This window comes from Epargyreus clarus, unplaced genomic scaffold (assembly GCF_041222505.1).
Source record: "Epargyreus clarus isolate Ecla_fem2 unplaced genomic scaffold, WU_Ecla_fem_2.2 ptg000033l, whole genome shotgun sequence".
NCBI classification, from domain to species: Eukaryota; Metazoa; Arthropoda; class Insecta; order Lepidoptera; family Hesperiidae; genus Epargyreus; species Epargyreus clarus.
Genome location: NW_027332238.1, coordinates 1,146,164 through 1,166,116, shown reverse-complemented (window position 1 = coordinate 1,166,116; position 19,953 = coordinate 1,146,164). Strand labels below are relative to the sequence as shown.

The window sequence follows — 19,953 nt, the reverse complement described above, 5'->3', positions numbered from 1 at the left end:
TCCTTCGCCGTTTAAGCAAGTGATAATTAGTTTCTAATACGCATAACTTTGAAAAATCAGAGGTGCCTGCGATTTAAACCTCGGGCCCCTCGATGGAGAAGCGAAGTTTCTCAACCACTAGGCTATCACTGCTAATAAAAATAGAGTAAAATATGACACTCCACATATATATTCCTTGTAACATGGACTTTGAACAATTAAAACTACTTGTAAATATCTTGGAAACGAATCGAATTCATGGTCTTGGTAATGACTTATATAATACACATGTGATACGGTAACGTGACCGACGTGATGGACGTGACGGGTGTGACGGCCGTGACGGGTGTGACGGTTACGGTCCTACCTGTTAGGGAGGTTTGAAGGTTCCCTTTGTGGTTCGTCCGGCGGCACAACCGTCACACCTTTTTTTCTTTTTTAATACGCTTTTATTAGCTTGGGTTGTATGTATGTATGTATTATGTAAAGGAATCTTTGAACTAGATTTTTACCTACTTTGAATTGTCCGATTAATTTAAAATTTTGAACACTTATCAAGAACCGATGACAATACACGATTTTAATAATTTTATCCCATTCTCCTCACCAGGATAGTCAGGAATCAGGATTAACGATTTCCTTGTGCGATTTTAGAGTGGTTTTTAGTTTTTAAACTATAATTATTTATATAATATAGTAGCAGAAAGGAGTAGGAGTAGCAGCATATGGTAAGTGCCGCGCATGGACATCTGTAATCAACCCCAGATAGGATTTGATTCCTACCTGAGGTCGGCCACACATGCGCTGCTACCCCTGAGGTCTAACCTGGAACGCCTCGGAAAAGTATGTCTCCCTTACCACACCCTTCAAACCAGAACACAGCATAACTTAACACTGCTGTTATAACAGAAATAGGTGTGGCGGTGGTGCCGCCGGAGTCGAACCACACAGGGTTCTTTATGCCTTATAACAGCAGTGTTAAGCGCTACTATGATCTGGTTTTGAAGGTACCACAGGCAGATATACTTATCCGAGGCGTTCCAACACAGTTCAAATCAATTTTATTTTGAATTCTAAATGCTTCTGATTTTTATCGAACTCTAGAGTCCCCTGGCGACCAATCAGTTTCTGATGAAGCTCTGCAATCAGAAATCCCAAAGCATACATTTGCATATCTTGCAAAAAAGAATATTTTTAAAGATTTTATTGAATCTCTCTAGACGATAATCACTCGTTATTTATATTCAATCTATACACATTTTACCAACAAAAGATCATATTTCACAAAAATTTACATTGTTTAGTATGAAATTGTCAAATAAAGATCGTTGGTAGGCAATACATTGGATTGATCGATTATTAATAACAAGCGTTAATCCATCCGTCTATAGGTCAAATTATCACTTGTTCAAAGCTTTTTTGTACAGCATTTTTTGATAAAATGCTTAATTTTTTCTACTAAAGATTCGTGACTTATATGCATAAGAGGTATGCCTAGTGGTAAAGAAACTCGACCTTTTGATCTAAGGGTCCGAGGTTCAAATCCCACGCACGGACTTCTGATTTTTCAATGATTAGAAATTAATGAACACTTGCTTAAACAGCGAAGGAAAACATCGTGAGGAAACCTGCACACCTGAGAGATCTATATTAAAAAAAATTCAAAGGTATGTGAAGTCTACCAATACGCACTTGGCCAGCGCGGTGGACTATGGCCTAATCTTTCTCATTTTGAGAGAAGACCCGTGCCCAGCAGTGGGACATGATTCTCAAAGTGTAAGTTTGAGAACCATACAAGTATTATTGCGTAGTTAATAGCTAATAATACGCGTCTTAATAAATACCTAGAAAACATGATATGCTTGATTGCCAATTACTGTATTGTATAATATACGTACTGTTATGTTTGTCCACCGCCACCGTCACCGAGCCGATACCGATAATTAATGACGGCGCCGAAGTAGCGTACATACATTTACTATAGCCGCTTTTTTTATATAATAAAGGAGTAGCAGACGAGCATGCAGTCCACCTGATGGTAAGTGGCTACTGCCGCCCATGGACATCTGTAATCAACCCCAGATAGGATTAGGTATTCCTACCTCAGGTTGGCCACAGATGCACTGCTACCCCTGAGTACTAAGCTGGTACGCCTCGGACGTATGTCTCCCTTACCATACTTCAAACCGGAATACAGCAGCGCTGAACAGTGCTGTTATAACAGATATAGGCGTGGCGGTGGTACCGCCGGAGTCGAACCACAAAGACTTCTATCACCTTCAGGTTGTCCACTGCATATCGTCACCCGAGCACCGTCATCCCGGCCGCCGATATTTCGGGTCGATCGGCATGACCGCAAGATCGGCACCGAGTTTTTGACGACCCAATGTGCCGGCAATGTAAAACACGATGGAACTTGTCCATAAACTGCCGTCACACGCGTGACAGCAGGAACAAAATAAACCGCCGATATCGGTCACGGTGGACAAACTATCGCCGTCACGACATAATTAAAATCGTCCCGAAATAAATCTCGTTCTCGGTATCGGCTCGGTGACGGTGCGGTGGACAAACGACCTTAGACTTCTAGCTCCCTTCATTAGTAGATGAGCAGATCTAAATTCCAAAAATATATACACCCGTTCATAAGTAGCTAAACACCCTTTTTTTATTAACGAGGGGGAAACCTTCAAAAGGTACCCGGTGTCGTGAGAGCGACACAGAGTTATGTGGATTTCTTACCGCACTAAAACCCCCCGGTGGCCGTCCTCGGCGCGTAAAGAGCTCCGGGATCTTCAAAGGAACGCAACCAGAGTCCTCTTAACGCGTTGCCCCGTCGGGCTCCGCCCAGGTGAGCGTAACGCTCGCCACATCGTCTGGTGGGCACGACGGTATGCGACCACACAAACCGCCGTCCTTCCCGGGGCTGTTGGCCGGGCGATCCAAGCTCCCACTCTTGCCGCCCGCAACCCTAGAAACCCCCTGTTTTCCTACCTGAGATCGGGCACAGATGCGCCGCTACCCCTGAGGACTAAGCTGGTACGCCTCGGACGTATATCTCTCTTACCACACTCCAAACCGGAATACAGCAGCGCTGAACAGTGCTGTTATAACAGACTAGCTGACCCGGCAAACTTTGTACCGCCTCAAAATCTATTTATCAAATATTTTTCATATAAAATATAGCCTATGATACTCGTGGATAATGTAGCTTTCGAATGGTGAAAGAATTTTTAAAATCGGTCCAGTAGTTTTTGAGCCTATTCATTACAATCAAACAAAGTTTTACTCTTTATAATATTAGTATAGAAATAGGCGTGACGGTGGTGCCGCCGGAGTCGAACCACAAAGGGTTCTACCTTTAAAAGATAGATAAGAACGCGACGTGAGCGTAAGCGAAGTAAAAGCTAGTATTCAAATAACTCTGAGTTTAATTTGTACATCAAATGAAGTATTGTGCGCACTAAGCCATAAATTAATAGAAACACGTCTCAGTAATTATGAGTTAATTAATACAGCGTAGGGAAATTAATATGGGTTCTAATTACGAAGCAGTGAGGAGTCTTATGTAAGCCATGCACACTATGTACTACCGGACAGTTTATCTGCGCAGGTTTGCCTGTAAAGTATGAGTACCGGCAAACCATGAGTTTTCAAAACATTCCACAATTTTATGTTACCTTCATTCAATCCATTATTCTGTTCCGTTTGCTTCAGTAGACTGAGTAAACGTAACAATAAGTAAGTGCTCAAGTATGTCTGTCTGCCTCACATGTTCGCAAAAAAGAGACAAACCATAAAGCGCCATTTTGTCAATTTAGACCATAGATTAGTAAAGATTACTCACTCCTAACAAGAAAATGTACCCAGTTTTGAGAATTGAAATAGTTGCGTAAAAAAGTCTTGCCACGTCTCCGTGCTAAAATGTCCCTAAAATTTTTTGTTAATTTGAAATAATTATTTATTTATTATGTAAATTACGCAGTATTAATTATTTTATTCGTAAAATTTCTCTAAAAATGTTTTTATTTGTCAAGAATTCAAAAAAAGAACTTACTAAAATAAGCCATTTGTGGCTTCATACAATTTAAAGGCGGCGAAGAATCTTTACTAATCTATGATTAAGACATTTAATATTACTTTACTGATACTATAGTTCTGATACAATCCGCTAGACGCGCTGATTGGAATTTGTATGGGCAATACGTAAACAAATACCAAAACAGTCATATTTGTCGAAACGTAAAAACTCATGGCAAGAGTTTAATTCTGTAGCGATGGTATCGATTGAAGACGATGACACACTACGGTGTGACAAGAAAGAATTACTTTTTGATCTTGTGCCGCTCGCCTGCACAGGTTCAAACTGCACAGGTGTATTCCCACACACAGTCCGGTACCTGCGCAGGTATACCTGGACAGATAGACCGGATGTCTGCACCGTGGTGTGTATGGCAGCCATTTCATCACACTGATTCATGTATAGATCTCATCGTCATCAACCCATTACTGTTCCACTGCTGGGCACGGGTCTCCTCTCAGAATGAGGATTAGGCCATAGTCCACCGCGCTGGACAAGTGTGTATTGGTAGACTTCACATACCTTTAAGATTTGTTTTAATATAAATTTCTCAGTTATGCCTTTACCTCAGTTATACATTTCTCAGTTAGGTTTCTTCACGATGTTTTCCTACACCATTTTAAGCAAATGATCATTGATTTTTAATACGCACATATCTTTGAAAAATCAGACGTGCGTACCTGGGATTGGAACCTCGGGATTCCTACCTGCGGTCGGCCACAGATGAGTCGAACCACTTTCAAAACTTTACAAAGATTTTTGCAAATATATTCTGCATGTATTCTATATGTACTGAAGCTTATATACTTATTATATGTACAGATTCTTATATAATATTTTATCTGTTGTTCACAGGTAGTTAGGGGCGTGCATATAGAACCCGCCCACATAGTCAAGAAAAGGAGTATAGACCAACCCTTAAGAATTAGTATTTTTTATGACCATTCGGTTTATAGGTAAGTAAGACCATATTTGTTAATATGTGTAGACGAGCTTTTGCCCGCGGCTTCGCTCGCGTTACTAAGTAATATTATTAACTAAGAAGATTTATAGAAACTTTCATCCCCTATTTTATCCCCTTGGGGGTAGAATTGATCAAAATCCTTTCTTAGCGGATGCCTACGTCATAACATCTACCTGCATGCCAAGTTTCAGCCCGATCCGTCCAGTGGTTTGGGCTGTGCGTTGATAGATCACTATGTCAGTCAGTCACCTTTGAGTTATATATATTTAGATTAAACACCTATTTTTGTTTTGCGTTTTTTATAATATAGGAGTAGCAGACGAGCATGCAGTAAGGACTGCTGTAAGGACATCTGTAATCAACCCCAAAATTATGTCTCTTACACTTCAAACCGGAACACAGCAGCGCTTGACACTGCTGTTTTAATAGAAATACGTGTGACAGTGGTGCCGCCGGAGTCGATTCTACCACCTTTCATTAATTCTGGATTTTATTAGTTTTGGAAGACGATATATAAAGAAAAAAATCATAGACATTAATTATAGGCAGAAAACCAAAGTTATGTGTGTTATGGAGTTTCTTTCGCCGCTTCTTCTCCATAACGAAACACCTTGTGAAGTGGTGGTAGTTGTTTTGACATTCAAAAAGTGATCTGTAAAGAACCTATTTTGAATAAAAAAAAATGATTTGATTTGATTTGAAAAGAATATTTTATTATTTTTTTACAATTACAAATTAAATATTTTAAAAGTAATTTCAAAATCTTCCAAACAATATTTATTTAAATATGAATTAGTCCACCTGATGGTAACACTGTTGTATGGACATCTGTACAACTCTATATAGAGCAGGTTCTACCCGAAGCTGATCATCGTCGCTCCTGAGGACTAAAGTCTCCTCATATGTAAGTCAGTTCACACCCTTCCATTCACACAGAACTGCCTCACGCTAGAAATAGGTGTGACAGTGGTACCTTCTGTATCATACTGATTTTAGCATTTTTCAAAATCTTTAAAAAAACAATCATTTTCCTTTTTTTCAGGTTAGAACAAGGAAAATTTGATATGATTAATGTGAGTATGATTATAAATATATGATTGTAGCTTTAATAATATAAAATAAGCATGTGTGTACTTACGTATAGTCCGCGCCAAACTAATAGTCCGCTCGAGCGAGCAGGTGTAGTCATACAATTTGCTATGGCGACGCGATTCATTTCTATCTATATTCAGAGCGTACTAGCAGTTTTACGCTGATTATACACACCTAAGTTTTTTTTTTTTATATATAATATAAGAGTAGCAGACGAGCATGCAGTCCACCTGATGGTAAGTGGCTACCGCCGCCCATGGACATCTGTAATCAACCCCAGATAGGATTAGATATTCCTACCTGAGGTCGGCCACAGATGCACCGCTACCCCTGAGGACTAAGCTGGAACGCCTCGGAAAAGTCTGTCTCTCTTACCACACCCTTCAAACCGAAACGCAGCAGCGCCTAACACTGCTGTTATTAGGTAGAAATAGGTGTGGCGGTGGTGCCGCTGGAGTCGAACCACAAAGGGTCCTACCACCTTCAAAAGTTATATAAGTTATAAAGTTAAAGTTATAATTCTTTGGAATTTAAGTATTTAAGTGATTAAAAATAATGCGTAATGTTTTGTATTGTGCGTGTACACATTAATACACGCACATTTTATTATTATTTTTTATTAAATACACAAAAGAAGTATAAATGCTTCCGTGTGTACATAAGTACACAATAAAGAAGTATAACTTCTTTGCTGTGTACATGAGTACACAGTACACAGACGCTTCGAAAGTATAATTCATGTTGAAATATTATTTTTATGTTTTTTTGGTTCACAACTTTTTATTATTGTTTTAAATTATTCTAGACTTACGATGTTCTTCTTCTTTCTAGAATACAATCCTGCCAGAAGCTGTAAAATTCTGGGAACAAGCTTTAAAAGTAAGGAAAACTGGAGGTCCAATTAAACTTAATAGGTAAGTGTTAATAATTATTTTAAATCAATTATAGTCAGTGATAGCCTAGTGGTTAAGAAACTCGGCCTCTCGATCGAGGTCCGAGGTTCAAATCCCAGGCACCTCTGATTTTACAAAGTTATGAGCGTATTAAAAATTAATCATCACTTGCTAAACGGTGAAGGAAAACATCGTGAGGAAACTTGCATACCTAAAAGATTTATAAAAAATGAGCGTATTAAAAATTAATTATCACTTGCTAAACGGTGAAGGAAAACATCGTGAGGAAACCTGAGACCTGAGAGATTTATAAAAAAAAATCTCAAAGGTATGTAAAGTCTACCAATACGCACTTGGCGCGGTGGACTATGGCCTAATACTTCTCATTATGAGAGGAGACCCGTGCCCAGTAGTGGGACAGTAATGGGTTGATGATGATGATAATGATGAAATTATAGTTTCAAATACTAAAAACGACGCCTTTATAGTTAATTAATTAAACTAAAAAGTAATCATTGTTGCTTGTTAAAAAGTAACTTTGCCATGAACTTTATTAAAGGTGTTCGAACGCCGCCTCGAAAATCGCCAATCCTGATGATTCTGACAAAAACATTGCAAAAATATTATCAAAATCGTGTATTGTCATCGGTTCTTGATAATTGTTCAAAATTTTGAATTAAACTGACCCTTCAAAGTGGGTTAAATTCGAGTTCAGACTCCGTTACATACATACAGGTCTAAAGCGTATTAAATACAAAAAAGCTCTAATTTATTTTATTCGTTTATTTACATCACAATAAAATAATATACAAATTATTACACATTAAATAATACATTGGCAACTAAGTTCCCGCCATTTTTTTTAGTTTATTTTTCAATAAAAATTTACACAGCTTACTTTCTCTTCTTGTTTCTCATCGCCTTGTAATTGAAAGAAGCCATTACAGCTATTAAATGGCTGACAGATGTGTCAGCCATTTAATAAAATGGCTGACAGATGTGTCAGCCATTTAATGGCTGTCATGGTGTAATTTACGCGGAACAATGCCGACATGTGCATTTAAGTGGTGCAAAAATACGAAATCGAAGAAAAAGTGAGGAGAAATATCGTTTCATTCGTAAATGATCGAAAAACTACATTTTTTTAATATTTTTCAAACACGAAAATGGATGACAGTGACAATTTCAATTGTCAAAATTGGTTACATTTTCTTGTTAGGAGTGAGTAATCTTTACTAATCTATGATTCAACGTCTCTGTTTTTCATTTCAACGTCTCTTTGGTAGACCTCACTGGGTTTTGACTCGAAAAGTTGTTCAAATTTGAAAATTTACAATTTCACATCAGTATTGAACGAAACTCCGCACATAGCTACATTCATTTTTGATTTGAAAATTATCTTCAATTAATAATTTTAGCCCGAGTAACTTTTCTCGATTTCTTCGATTTATATAAATAAGAAGGTTTTAAATGTATTTCAACGCCATCTATGCTTGGTTCCGGTAAACCATACTCTTCCCCAATATCGGCAGCTCATAACCAATTTTGTAGTTGCAATTCGGACAGTAATGAGCTTTGTACTTGAAGTAGTCCGTCAGGTACACAGCGAACGTCAACGGGAAGATGCTGAAAATATAAAAAAATAGAAAAATAAAAAGAAACTTTTTTGTAAACAAGAAATGTAGTCATACTTTAAAAATGGCCAAGTGCTAGAACTCGCGCACTGAGGGTTCCGTACAACAGAATTTTTATTTTTAATATTAATGTAATTATAGCAGTTGTCGAAGAAATGCTTTAAACATTGTTACTATTACGGTTCAATAGATAAAGTGAAAGACGAAAAAAAGTCGTCGTCCCCCATTTTTTTTTAATGTTTATTTAGTTTTTATTATAGCGGCTATCATTTTTCATACACACTAAAATTCAAGTCTCTTTCTATTACGGTTCCAGAGATAGAGGCCTGTGACCGACAGACAGACAGACAGCGGAGGTTTAGTAATAGCGTTCCTTTTTTTACCTTTTGGGTACAGACCTCTAAAACGAATAGTGTACCTAGCTTAGTGGTTGAAACTTGGCCTCTCGATCGGCGTCTCCCAGATTTGCCCGTATTTCTGTGCCCAGGGGCGCCGGCATATTAAATCCACTTACCACAGTAGCGCGGTGATCACCGCCACCACATGTGTGAAGGTGCCGATCTTCCAGACCACCAGTGTGTTGACCCGCAGCCCGCACTGCTGGCAGTGCACCGTCTTGCGACCAGAGCTCGCCTGCCCCACCGCTGCCACTTGGCACTCTGGAACGTCACACAATGGTCTTTACCACTGAATTAAGCTTTTATAACGAACTGTCCATAACTAAAGTATGTTATTCAATACAATACAATACAATAAAACACCGAACACACACACACGCACACATACACACAAAAATACAAACTTTTAATAACAAAACTGTACCTAAGTAAACAAAAAATTAGCAAGCAAAATTTACGAAATAAACACAAACGCACACATACACACATACGCACATACGCACACATACACACACACGCACATACGCACACACACACACACACACACACACACACACACACACACACACACACACACATACGCACACACACATGCACACGCACACGCATGCAAGAATACATACCCACTGCACATATATACTAATACAAATTCGTGCGCACTCATTCTCTATCTCTTGCGCCTATTTCTCTGTCTCATACACACATACACGCTGCATATATTCATAGACACACCCGTGTACACACACACATGCGTGCGCGCTCACTCTTCTTCTGTCTCACTCTCTCTCTCTCTCTCTTCTCTCGGTCTCTAAAGGCGACACAACAGCGCAGTGACCATCGCCACCACCAGCGTATTGACCCGCAGCCCGCTGGCAGTGCACCGTCTTGCGCCCAGAGCTCGCCTGCCCCACCGCTGCCACTTGGCACTCTGGAACGTTGCACCACACCAATGCTTTTACCACTATCAAACGAACTGACGAACGAACGAACGAACGAACTGTTCATAACTGTGTAATTCGCAACACAATAAATCTCACACACACATGCACGTACACACGCATATAGAAAAATGCGTGCGCACTCATTTTCTTTCTCTCTTGCGTCTATTTCTCTTTCTCATACCCATACATATCCATGCATGCTGCACGTACACACACATGCAAACACCCATATACAAACGCGTGTGCACGCTAACACACCCCTGCACACACACACACACACACAAGCACGCTCACAGGCATACACACGCATACGCACACACGTATAATAAAACAGCTGCACCAAAATCCTCTAAAAAGACGATACAAGGCCTTTCGCCCCCATCTGATTAGGGGTTAGAAGCTTATTACCTGGTGATACTTGTCTGGTTTCAAAATGTCACTATACAAACACACACACATAATCACACAAAACACGCGCCTAAAATTGACCCCTATTGAGGCTGCAAAGATGATAGCTTGTCATTATAGTAAGGCAGTATACCCACCTGGTGGTACCTGGGTAGTGATAACCTGGGTTCGAGGTGGTGTGGTCTGGACCGGCAGCTCGCTGTACGCGGGCGGCGGCTCCGGGTACTCGCTGACGGACAGCGGCCGCAAGGAGAACCCGTCCTCTGATGGCAACGTGCCGTACACCTGTGTTTCGTTCTTCAGGAACTCTGGGATACTCGAGCTGGATTGGCCATACCCTGCGAAAGAGTTACAAAATATCCTGATAACCATACTATATTTGATTCGAAAGGTATTTCCTCCTGAGGTACTCTTAAAGTAGAAGTAGGAGTAGGTAGGAGTAGAGGGGATACTTTTAAAAAAAAGGTTAAAAAATTAGCTCTCCTCCCAAGCCCGCTATATATAGGCGACTCCTTTCAAATCAAAATCATTTTTTTAACGGACTCCAAAAAGGAGGTGGTTATCAATTCGGCCAGTATCTTTTTTTTTATGTATGTACACGAATTACTCCGCCGTTAGTGGACCGATTTTAATAATTCTTTTTTTATTGTGTAGGGCCGAGCTGGAAATTGGTCCCATTTAAATATGGTTAGAATCCATCGATGGGTTCTGGAGAAAATGAGGGGAACTCCTCCACCCATGTAAATATAACAGCCATAACTTCGCCGTTTATGAACCTATTTTAATACCTTTAATTTCGTGTGTGGACAATTGCTACAAGTTGGTCCCATTTAAATATCATGAGGATCAGAGTGGGTTCTGGAGACAAAATATGTAACTCCTCAACCGATGGGTATAATTGAGTTTTGTTTGACGATATTTGGTGTAGGTTCTAATGAAATTGCAAAACCAGTTTATCATTGACTATTTAAGGGTCTGATAATGTGGCTCGGAGTCAAAATGTGTAACTCCTCAACCGATGGGAATAATTGAGTTGTGTTTGAAGATATTTGGTGTAGGTTCGAATGGAATTGCAAAGCCAGTTCATCATTGACTATTTAGTTAGGTTAGGTTGGAACATATAAGATAATATAAAACTAAGCGAGCAGGGCGCGGCAGCGCCCTGCGAGCGGGCGGTTCCAATCAATGTAAATTCAGACCTTACCTTCATTCATGATCACGGTTTTGCAATTTTATATAGTATTAATGTAAATGTTAGTATGTCATCACTGAAAGGGGTGAAAAATTTTTTTAACAAAAAATACAACCGACTTCTATTATATGTCACTACAAAGTAAAAAATAATTGAAATAAATGTTGGTTTAGTACATATTTCTGAAGTCTGCGCTCATATTAGACACGCTGTTTACATCGTTATCCAACGAAATATATTGAGCGCCGACTTCACAAATATGTACTAAACCAACATTTATTTCAATTATTTTTTACTTTGTAGTGACATAGAAGACGGTTGTATTTTTTGTTAAAAAAAAATTTATATTCAAAATAGGTTCTTTACAAAGCTCTTTTTGTCCTATGTGATCAGCCTGTTTTATATGGCTAACCTGGTTTGAGGCCAGGAATGGAAATACTAAATGAGGCCCGGGGCGGAAAATTAAATAAATATATGTACACATTTCACAGATTCTGAGCTTTTTTTTTGGCAGATCACACATTCAGAGATTTCATCTATATTACCATTTGAACCACTGCTTTTTACTTCGGAAGTGTTAGCGACTGTAAGAATCCGCGCCAAACTTCTAGTCCGCTCTGAAGTTGTTGCTGGTAGGTGTAGTCAGCGAGCCAATGCGGTCGAACACAACTACAAGGATATACTCCGTAGCAACGTAAGGGCATACTAACTGTACCCGTGGGGCCGCGCTGTCTTCGTCCCGCTGATATCTACAATTTGCTGTTGCGACGCGACTCGTTTCTATATTCAGAGCGGACTAGAAGTTTCGCGCGGACTCTACCTATTGAAGGTACAATCTCGTCATCAAAAAAAAAAAAGAATAGATATATATTTACCTGAACCAGGCGTTAAAAGGCCAGGTGTAGGCCTATAAGGCCCAGGTTCGGTGGTAATGGGTGATGGAGCAGGCCTGGATGGTCCAGGCAGGCCTGCCGTGGCGTCTTCCCTCTCTGATGTTTCCTTAACTTTGTTCAAGTTAATTTGTCGGTTTTCGAAAGGATCGTAGAAGATTGTCTCCTGAAAATTTAATTTATTTTTTGGTAACTTTGTATTTCTACACACTGAGTTTTCAAATATTATTACGGTTTTCTATTAGAAATTAATTTGAAGGTTGTAGAGAACTGTGTTTCGGTATTCCTGTTATAACAGCAGTGTAGCGCTGCTGTGTTCTGGTTTAAAGGGTGTGGTAAGGGAGACAAACTTTTCCGAGGCGTTCCAGCTTAGTCCTCAGGGATAGCGGCGCATCTGTTGCCAACCTCAGGTGTCTAAATCTTATCTGGGGTTGATTACAGATGTCCATGGGCGGCAGTAGCCACTTACCATCATGCTCGTTTTTTTTTTTAATTTTAGTATTATTTTAGCGGCCACCATGGTACACATACTCTATAAAAATTTCAAGTGTCTATCTATTACGGTTTAAAAGATAGAGCCCTGTTGGCACCGAGTGTTAGTAATAGATTCCGTTTTTACCCTTTGGTTAAGGAACCCTAAAAGGTACATGTTGCTATCAATAAAATTTTGGTATTTGTGTAATAAGGGTTCCGTGTTTCGATTTTTCGTACGGAACCCTAAAAATTACCTCGAATGCAGGATTATCTTGACCATTTTGTCGAGGGATGGTAGTACCACCACCACCGCCACCATCAGTCTGCTCCGGTAGAGTTATGTATACCACTGGTATGTCTTCAGCCTCCTCTGTTTTCTTGGGATCCTGTACCCTGGATGAAGATCCTGAGGGCTGTAGGAAAGGTTTTGCTTCTACAGTACTAGTATGTGATATGCATGAAAAGATTTTCAAAATTTATATTGCCACAGTAATATACAGGGTGAATTTTTCAAATGGGCCTTCAGGGCCAAATCCGAAACTATAAGGATTAGCGAAAAATGCTGAAAGTAGTTACGAGGCCGATTTTGACAAAAACTAAAACTGTTGTAAGTTTTTTAAATTATCTTTTGTACCTAGTCGGAAATCGAACGAGATCATTTTGAAAAAAAAAACATGTATTACTCCGTGATCGGATTTTGGGAAGTATTGATTTATGACAAACTAAAGGAAAAGGCTAATTTTTCGAAGTTATGTGCGTATTAGAAAGTAATAATCGCTTGCTTTACCGTTGAAGGAAAACATCGTGAGGAAACCTTTTTTTTTCAACGAGGAGGAAATCTTCAAAAGGTACCCGATGCCGTGGGAGCGACACAGGGTTATGTGGGACTCTTATCGCACTAAAACGCCATCCTCGGCGCTGCTTAGAGGACTCCGGGATCTCTAAAGGAACGCAACCGGAGTCCTCTTAGCGCGTTGCCCGGTCGGGCTCTGCCCAGGTGAGCTTGACGCTCGCCACACCGTCTGGTGCGTACGACGGTATACGACCACACATACAGCCGTCCTTCCCGAGGTCGCGGACCGGGCGGTTCGAGCTCCCACTCTTGCCACCCGCAACCCCAGAAGCCCCCTTTGAGTCGCCTCTTACGACAGGCAAGAGATAAATAGACCTATTCTTCTCCCAGAACTACAGAAACCTGCATACCTGAGAAACCTTAAAAAAAGTTTTCAAAGGTATGTGAAGTCTACCAATCTAAGAGGGGGACCCGTGCCCAGCGGTAGGACATTAATGGATTGATTATGACAAACATACCTCGTTTCCGCTACCCTGATTGGGCAAAGCATCCCTTCGCACAGGGTCATAAGGGCGTCGTCTGGGCAGATTGGCCCACCTTGCCGCGGTGGCAGCGTCCACCGAAGGTACGTCTATGACCACAGGGTTGACGTAAGGGTAGCCCTGGTAGGGCCTCTCTGGTGGGCGGGCGGTCATCTGAAAAATATTTTATACTTTATTTTTGGGGTTCCGTACGAGAAACACGGAACCCTTTTAGGATTAGTCGTGTGTGATGTTTTTAGGGTTTCGTACCCAAAGGGTAAAAGGATCCAAGGATTAAATGGTTTTTTTTTTCAATTTTTTTTTATATTATAATTTAAGAGTAGCAAACAAGCATGCAGTCCACCTGATGGTAAGTGGCTACTGCTGTAGACATCTGTAATCAACCCCAGATAGGATCAGAGTCCTACCTGAGGTCGACCACAGATACGCCGCTACCTCTGAGGACTAAACTGGAACGCCTCGGAAAAGTATGTCTTCCTTACCACACTTCAAACCAGAACACAGCAGCGCCTAACACTGCTGTTATAACAGAAATAGGTGTGGCGGTGGTGCCGCCGGGGTCGAACCACAGAGGGTTCTACCACTGTGGTCATATATATTACTACTTATAACTTTATTTTTCATTATTTTATTTAGTAAAAGATATAGAAATAAAAACATTTTTTTATTTTAAAATGGTTCTCCTGTAAATTATATTTTTTTAAAGGTGCGGTTATTCATGCAAAGGAGCCACATAATTATGTCATTTGGTGAATGTAGTACTACAAAATATGCGACATCAATATTATATTTATCTATTATACCGAATAGTTGGGGAGCCCAAGAGGGGATTTCGGGAGTGTTCCGAACGTGGCGAACTAAGATATGGAAGATAGCTTACACTCTGTAGAGTATCCTAAACCATAAATGAGCTTTCTATGTCGGGGCGTTTGCACAATCAAAAAAATTGATCACTGGACATGCTCGAGTGTGGTCAATTTTCTTTTTAATATAAGGGAAATAATGCTAGAAAACGGGAAACATTATAATCTGCCGATTACCACACGTCGAAGTAGGTAGTGAGAAAAATAGTAATTTTGAAGAAATCACATGTATATTATGCTGCCTGTATAATTATGCTATCTGATAGTGTCACTTATTAGCATGAATCCCTGAGAAGTAATAATGTATCACAAACTAAAGGAAAAGGCTAATTTTTAGGAAAATACATTATTCCTCATACATTCTCATTTAGAACCCTTCGTGGTTCGACTCCGGCGGCACCACCGCCACACCTATTTCTACCTAATAACAGCAGTGTTAAGCGCTGCTGTGTTCCGGTTTGAAGGATGTGGTAAGGGAGAAAGACTTTTCCGAGGCATTCCAGCTTAGTCCTCAGGGGTAGCGGCGCATCTGTGGCCGACCTCAGGTAGGAATATCTAATCCTATCTGGGGTTTATTACAGATGTCCATGGGCGGCAGTAGCCACTTACCATCAGGTGGACTGCATGCTCGTCTGCTACTCTTATATTATTAAAAAAAAAAAAACTCATTTTTTTTTCGAATCGTCAGAATAAGAGAACACCCAACTGAATCGAAAAATATCATATAACCTTTTCTTCATTCTAACGTCTAATCTACACAATCGTGTAGATCCCAATGACGTTCGAGTTTCTACACACTTAGAATCATGGGCTCCCCTACTAGAAGTTTGTTATTCTTACCTTTAAACTTGAAAATCCTAACAATATAACACTTCGACTATTTAATCACAAGAACCATAAAACACATAAAATTCAGACATTTTTGTTTTCACAAACACCATATCACGATAAACTTGATCACAAATACTGAATATGTTGAAAAAGTTATCTTTCTTATCAGTTCACGATAAGATTCCAATTCTGCGTAAATAGCTATCTACTATGTAAAATTGACAGTCATCATCATCAACCCATTACTGTCCCACTGCAGGGCACGGGTCTCCTCTCAGAATGAGAAGGATTAGGTCATAGTCCACCGCGCTGAACAAGTGCGTATTGGTAGACTTCACATACCTTTAAGATTTTTTTTTTTTATAAATCTCAGGTATGCAGGTTTCCACACGATGTTTTCCTTCACCGTTTAAGCAAGTGATAATTAATTTCTAATACGCACATAAATTTGAAAATCAGAGGTGCGTGCCTGGGATTGGAACTTCGGACCCCTCGATCGAGAGGCCGTGTTTCTTAACCACTAGGCTATCACTGCTTGACAGTATAAAGGTTGATTTACAGGCATTAAGCGTGTCAGGCACGGACCGTGACAGGCAAAATATTTTTAGGTTTACGTAGTATAAAATGTCATTGGGTTTACATACCTAAAGGGTAATTGAAACCCTGTTGCTAAGCCTCTGTCAGTCCGTCTGTCACAGGGCTCTATCTCCTGAACCGCAATAGACAGACACTTTATTTTTTTGCGCGTTTTAGCGTAAAAGCCATCTGTATAGTTCAGCGAGAACATTTCAGAGTCACTGCAGAACCGGGGCAGCCCCAACACCTAAATATAATAATGGTACGCCGTTTATCACATTCACCTCATCAGGATCGTCAGGAATCAGCATTAACGATTTTTCTTTTGCGATTTTAGCGTGGTTTTTAATTTTAGAAACTATAATTATTTTTTTATGTTTGTAATCCGTAAATAATTAAATTCGACGACCCGCGTGGCGGAGCGGTCACCATACCGGTCTGTGACGCAAAGGGTTCGGGGTACGATCCCCGGCCAGACAGATATCTAAATGATGAATTTAGATTTATATTTCTGGGTCTGGGTGTTTGTGTATTTGTCTATGTGTGTGTCCATGGCACCCACGATACAGGTAATCCTAATGTGGGGCCGTGAGTGTAGAAAGCGTTTATAAAAAAATATATGTTTGCTTCTTTTCAGAAAATGTCCAACGCGTCAAGTCTTCATCAGGGGTGGCAGGTCCCACTGCATAGACGCGTGTAATACTGAAACCATGTGTGGTGAAGTGAGGGTACCTGAACACCATTTAAATGTAAGTATGGGCCAAATTTTTGTCCCTGTAGTTCCGGGACCAGAATAGGGCTACGGTATCCCCTGCCTGTCGTAAGAGGCGACTAAAAGGGGCTTCCGGGGTTGCGGGCGGCAAGAGTGGGAGCTCGAACCGCCCGGCCAGCGGTCCCGGGAAGGACGGCGGTATGTGTAGTCGCATACCGTCGTACGCACCAGACGGTGTGGCGAGCGTCAAGATCACCTAGGCAGAGCCCGACGGTACAACGCGCTAAGAGGACTCCGGTAGGGTTAGTGCGGTAAAAATCCCACATAACCCTGCGTCGCTGCCACGGCACCGGGCATTGAAGGTTTCCCCCGCGTAAACAAAAAAAAGTGCCAAATTTTGAAGGTAGAATCATAGGCCCTTAGTCTCAATTTACATTACCGCGGAATGGAATGGAAGCTAATTTTTGCAAACAAATTCTGCATAGCATAATGAACTTTATGTCAATTGTGGAATTCTTGTATGGCGACCACCATTTATCTTCAACCATTATATGTTTAGTATTTGTTGTTATATCGGCCACCGTTATGCATCCTCTGTAAAAATTTCAAGTGTCTATCTATTACGGTTCAGGAGATAGAGCTCTGTGACAGACAGACAGACAGCGGCTTAGTAATAGGGTTCCGTTTTACCCTTTGGGTACGGAACCCTAAAAACTGAAGTTATTAAAAGAATTCTCGTGGGGCTCTCGTGTTAATGAAACATTTATTTTTGATTAATTAACGTCTGAAAATAGTAATTAATGCTACGTAGGTAGAATGTTTGTTTGGGGCGATTTGCATAAAATTAAATTTGGAGGTGAATTTCAAGGGCCGGCTATATTTTTGGAAATTGAAAATGTAAAAATGTTCTTTGCTGACGAATAGATATTAGAGAAATCTTAAAAACAAATTATCGAAATAATTTCCATCTTATAACTTCAAAAATATGTGTATTAGAATTCAATTTAAGTAAGTGATATTGTGTTTTCCAATGTTGAGTTTATAAAACTAGTTTTTTAGGGTTCCGTACCTAAAGGGTAAAAACGGAACCCTATTACTAAGACTTCGCTGTCTGTCCGTCTGTCACAGGGGACTATCTCTAGAACCGTAATATATAGACACTTGAAATTTTAACAGAAGATGCACATGAAGATACGAATACTAAAAATAAAATAAAGTTGAATATTAAAGGGGATCTATATACAACAAACCGGTATTTTTCGGCATTTTTTAATCTAAGTGTTAAACCGTACTAGAAAGCCAGTTGAAATTTTTAAAATCCTTTTACTACTATAACTGCTATTATAATAAATACAAATAAGAACCACAAAACATATTTTAATATAGTTATTTTAATTTTATTATACGTTGTTGACGTTTCATTCATCATCACCCCAACGCCATCTATTTTTGTGGGACATAATTAGTTATGTCACACAAAAATAGATGGCGTTGGGGCAAATAATACTGGGTAATATTGAAAATTTACGTATCATTCATCATCACCCCTACGCCATCTATTGTTGTTTCATATACCAAGTTTTTTTGTAAATAATAAAATGAATAAAAATAAGAAAAAAATAATGAACATTTGGTGGTACTGAAGTCTCCATGTGCGAGTTCGACTCGTGCTTGGTGAATTACTTATATTAAATTATACTATAGGATTAGAATACGAGCATGTTGTTAACCTGATGGTAAATGGCTACTGCCGCCCATGGACATCTGTAATCAACCCCAGATAGGATTAGATTCTACCTGAGGTCGGCCATAGCTGCGCCGCTACTCCTAAGGAGTAAGCTGGAACGCCTCGGAAAAGTAGGTCTCCCTTACCACACCCTTCAAACCAGAACACAACAGCGTTTAATACTGCTGTTATTAGATAGGTGTGGTGGTGGTGCCGCCGGAGTCGAACCACAAAGGGTTCTACCACCTTCCGGAGTAGTAAATTTAATTGACGTTCAAAAATAATTTTGTAAGACTGAATAAAATAATATTTTTTATTTTGAATATATTTTATTGTAATAGAAATTATTTATCACGGTGAGGAAACCTGCGTATCTGAGAGATTTATAAAAAAATCTCAAAGGTATGTGAAGTCTACCAATACGCACTTGTCCAGCGCGGTGGACTATGGCCTAATCCTTCTCATTCCGAGAGGAGACCCGTGCTCAGCAGTGCGTCAGTAATGGTTGATGATGATGATGATGAAGAAGAAGAAGAAGAAGAAGATGTTGTTGATGATGATGTTGATGATGATGATGATGAAGATGATGATGAATTTTAATCGTAGTCAGTCGATGTATTCCCATCTGTGGAAGATTTAGACAATCCCATAGGGCCACTAGTAGCGACTACATTAGCCTTAGGGTAGTTAGTATTGATATATTGATCAAATTCTACTCTTTGAACCTCTGTTGTTAGATTCGTCTTACTATCTTTCACATCAATGTTGTTATAATCAAATTCGTCTATTTCATTCGAGTCAACTTCTGGTGTTTTTGGCGGGAAGGGTTCTTTATAGCCAATATTAGAATTCTCTGCTTTGTCATATTTGATTCTTTCGAAATCTTTCCTACTGTTAACAGATTCGTCGCTATCTTCAATCTTTTCTATATCAATGATTATGTTTGGATTAACTTTAGATCGAT

The 19,953-nt window shown here is 39.8% G+C and overlaps 1 protein-coding gene across 1 annotated transcript in view; it reads left to right on the top strand.

Annotated features, from left to right (window-relative positions):
- Window positions 1-19,953, top strand: part of Invadolysin (leishmanolysin-like peptidase, invadolysin) — an 89,310-nt gene that overhangs the window by 52,697 nt on the left and 16,660 nt on the right. The window contains exons 2-5 of the mRNA XM_073090798.1: window positions 4,916-5,016; window positions 6,067-6,097; window positions 6,948-7,030; window positions 17,189-17,300. Coding sequence (XP_072946899.1) covers window positions 4,916-5,016; window positions 6,067-6,097; window positions 6,948-7,030; window positions 17,189-17,300 — 327 coding nt within the window. The remainder of the gene's footprint in view (window positions 1-4,915; window positions 5,017-6,066; window positions 6,098-6,947; window positions 7,031-17,188; window positions 17,301-19,953) is intronic.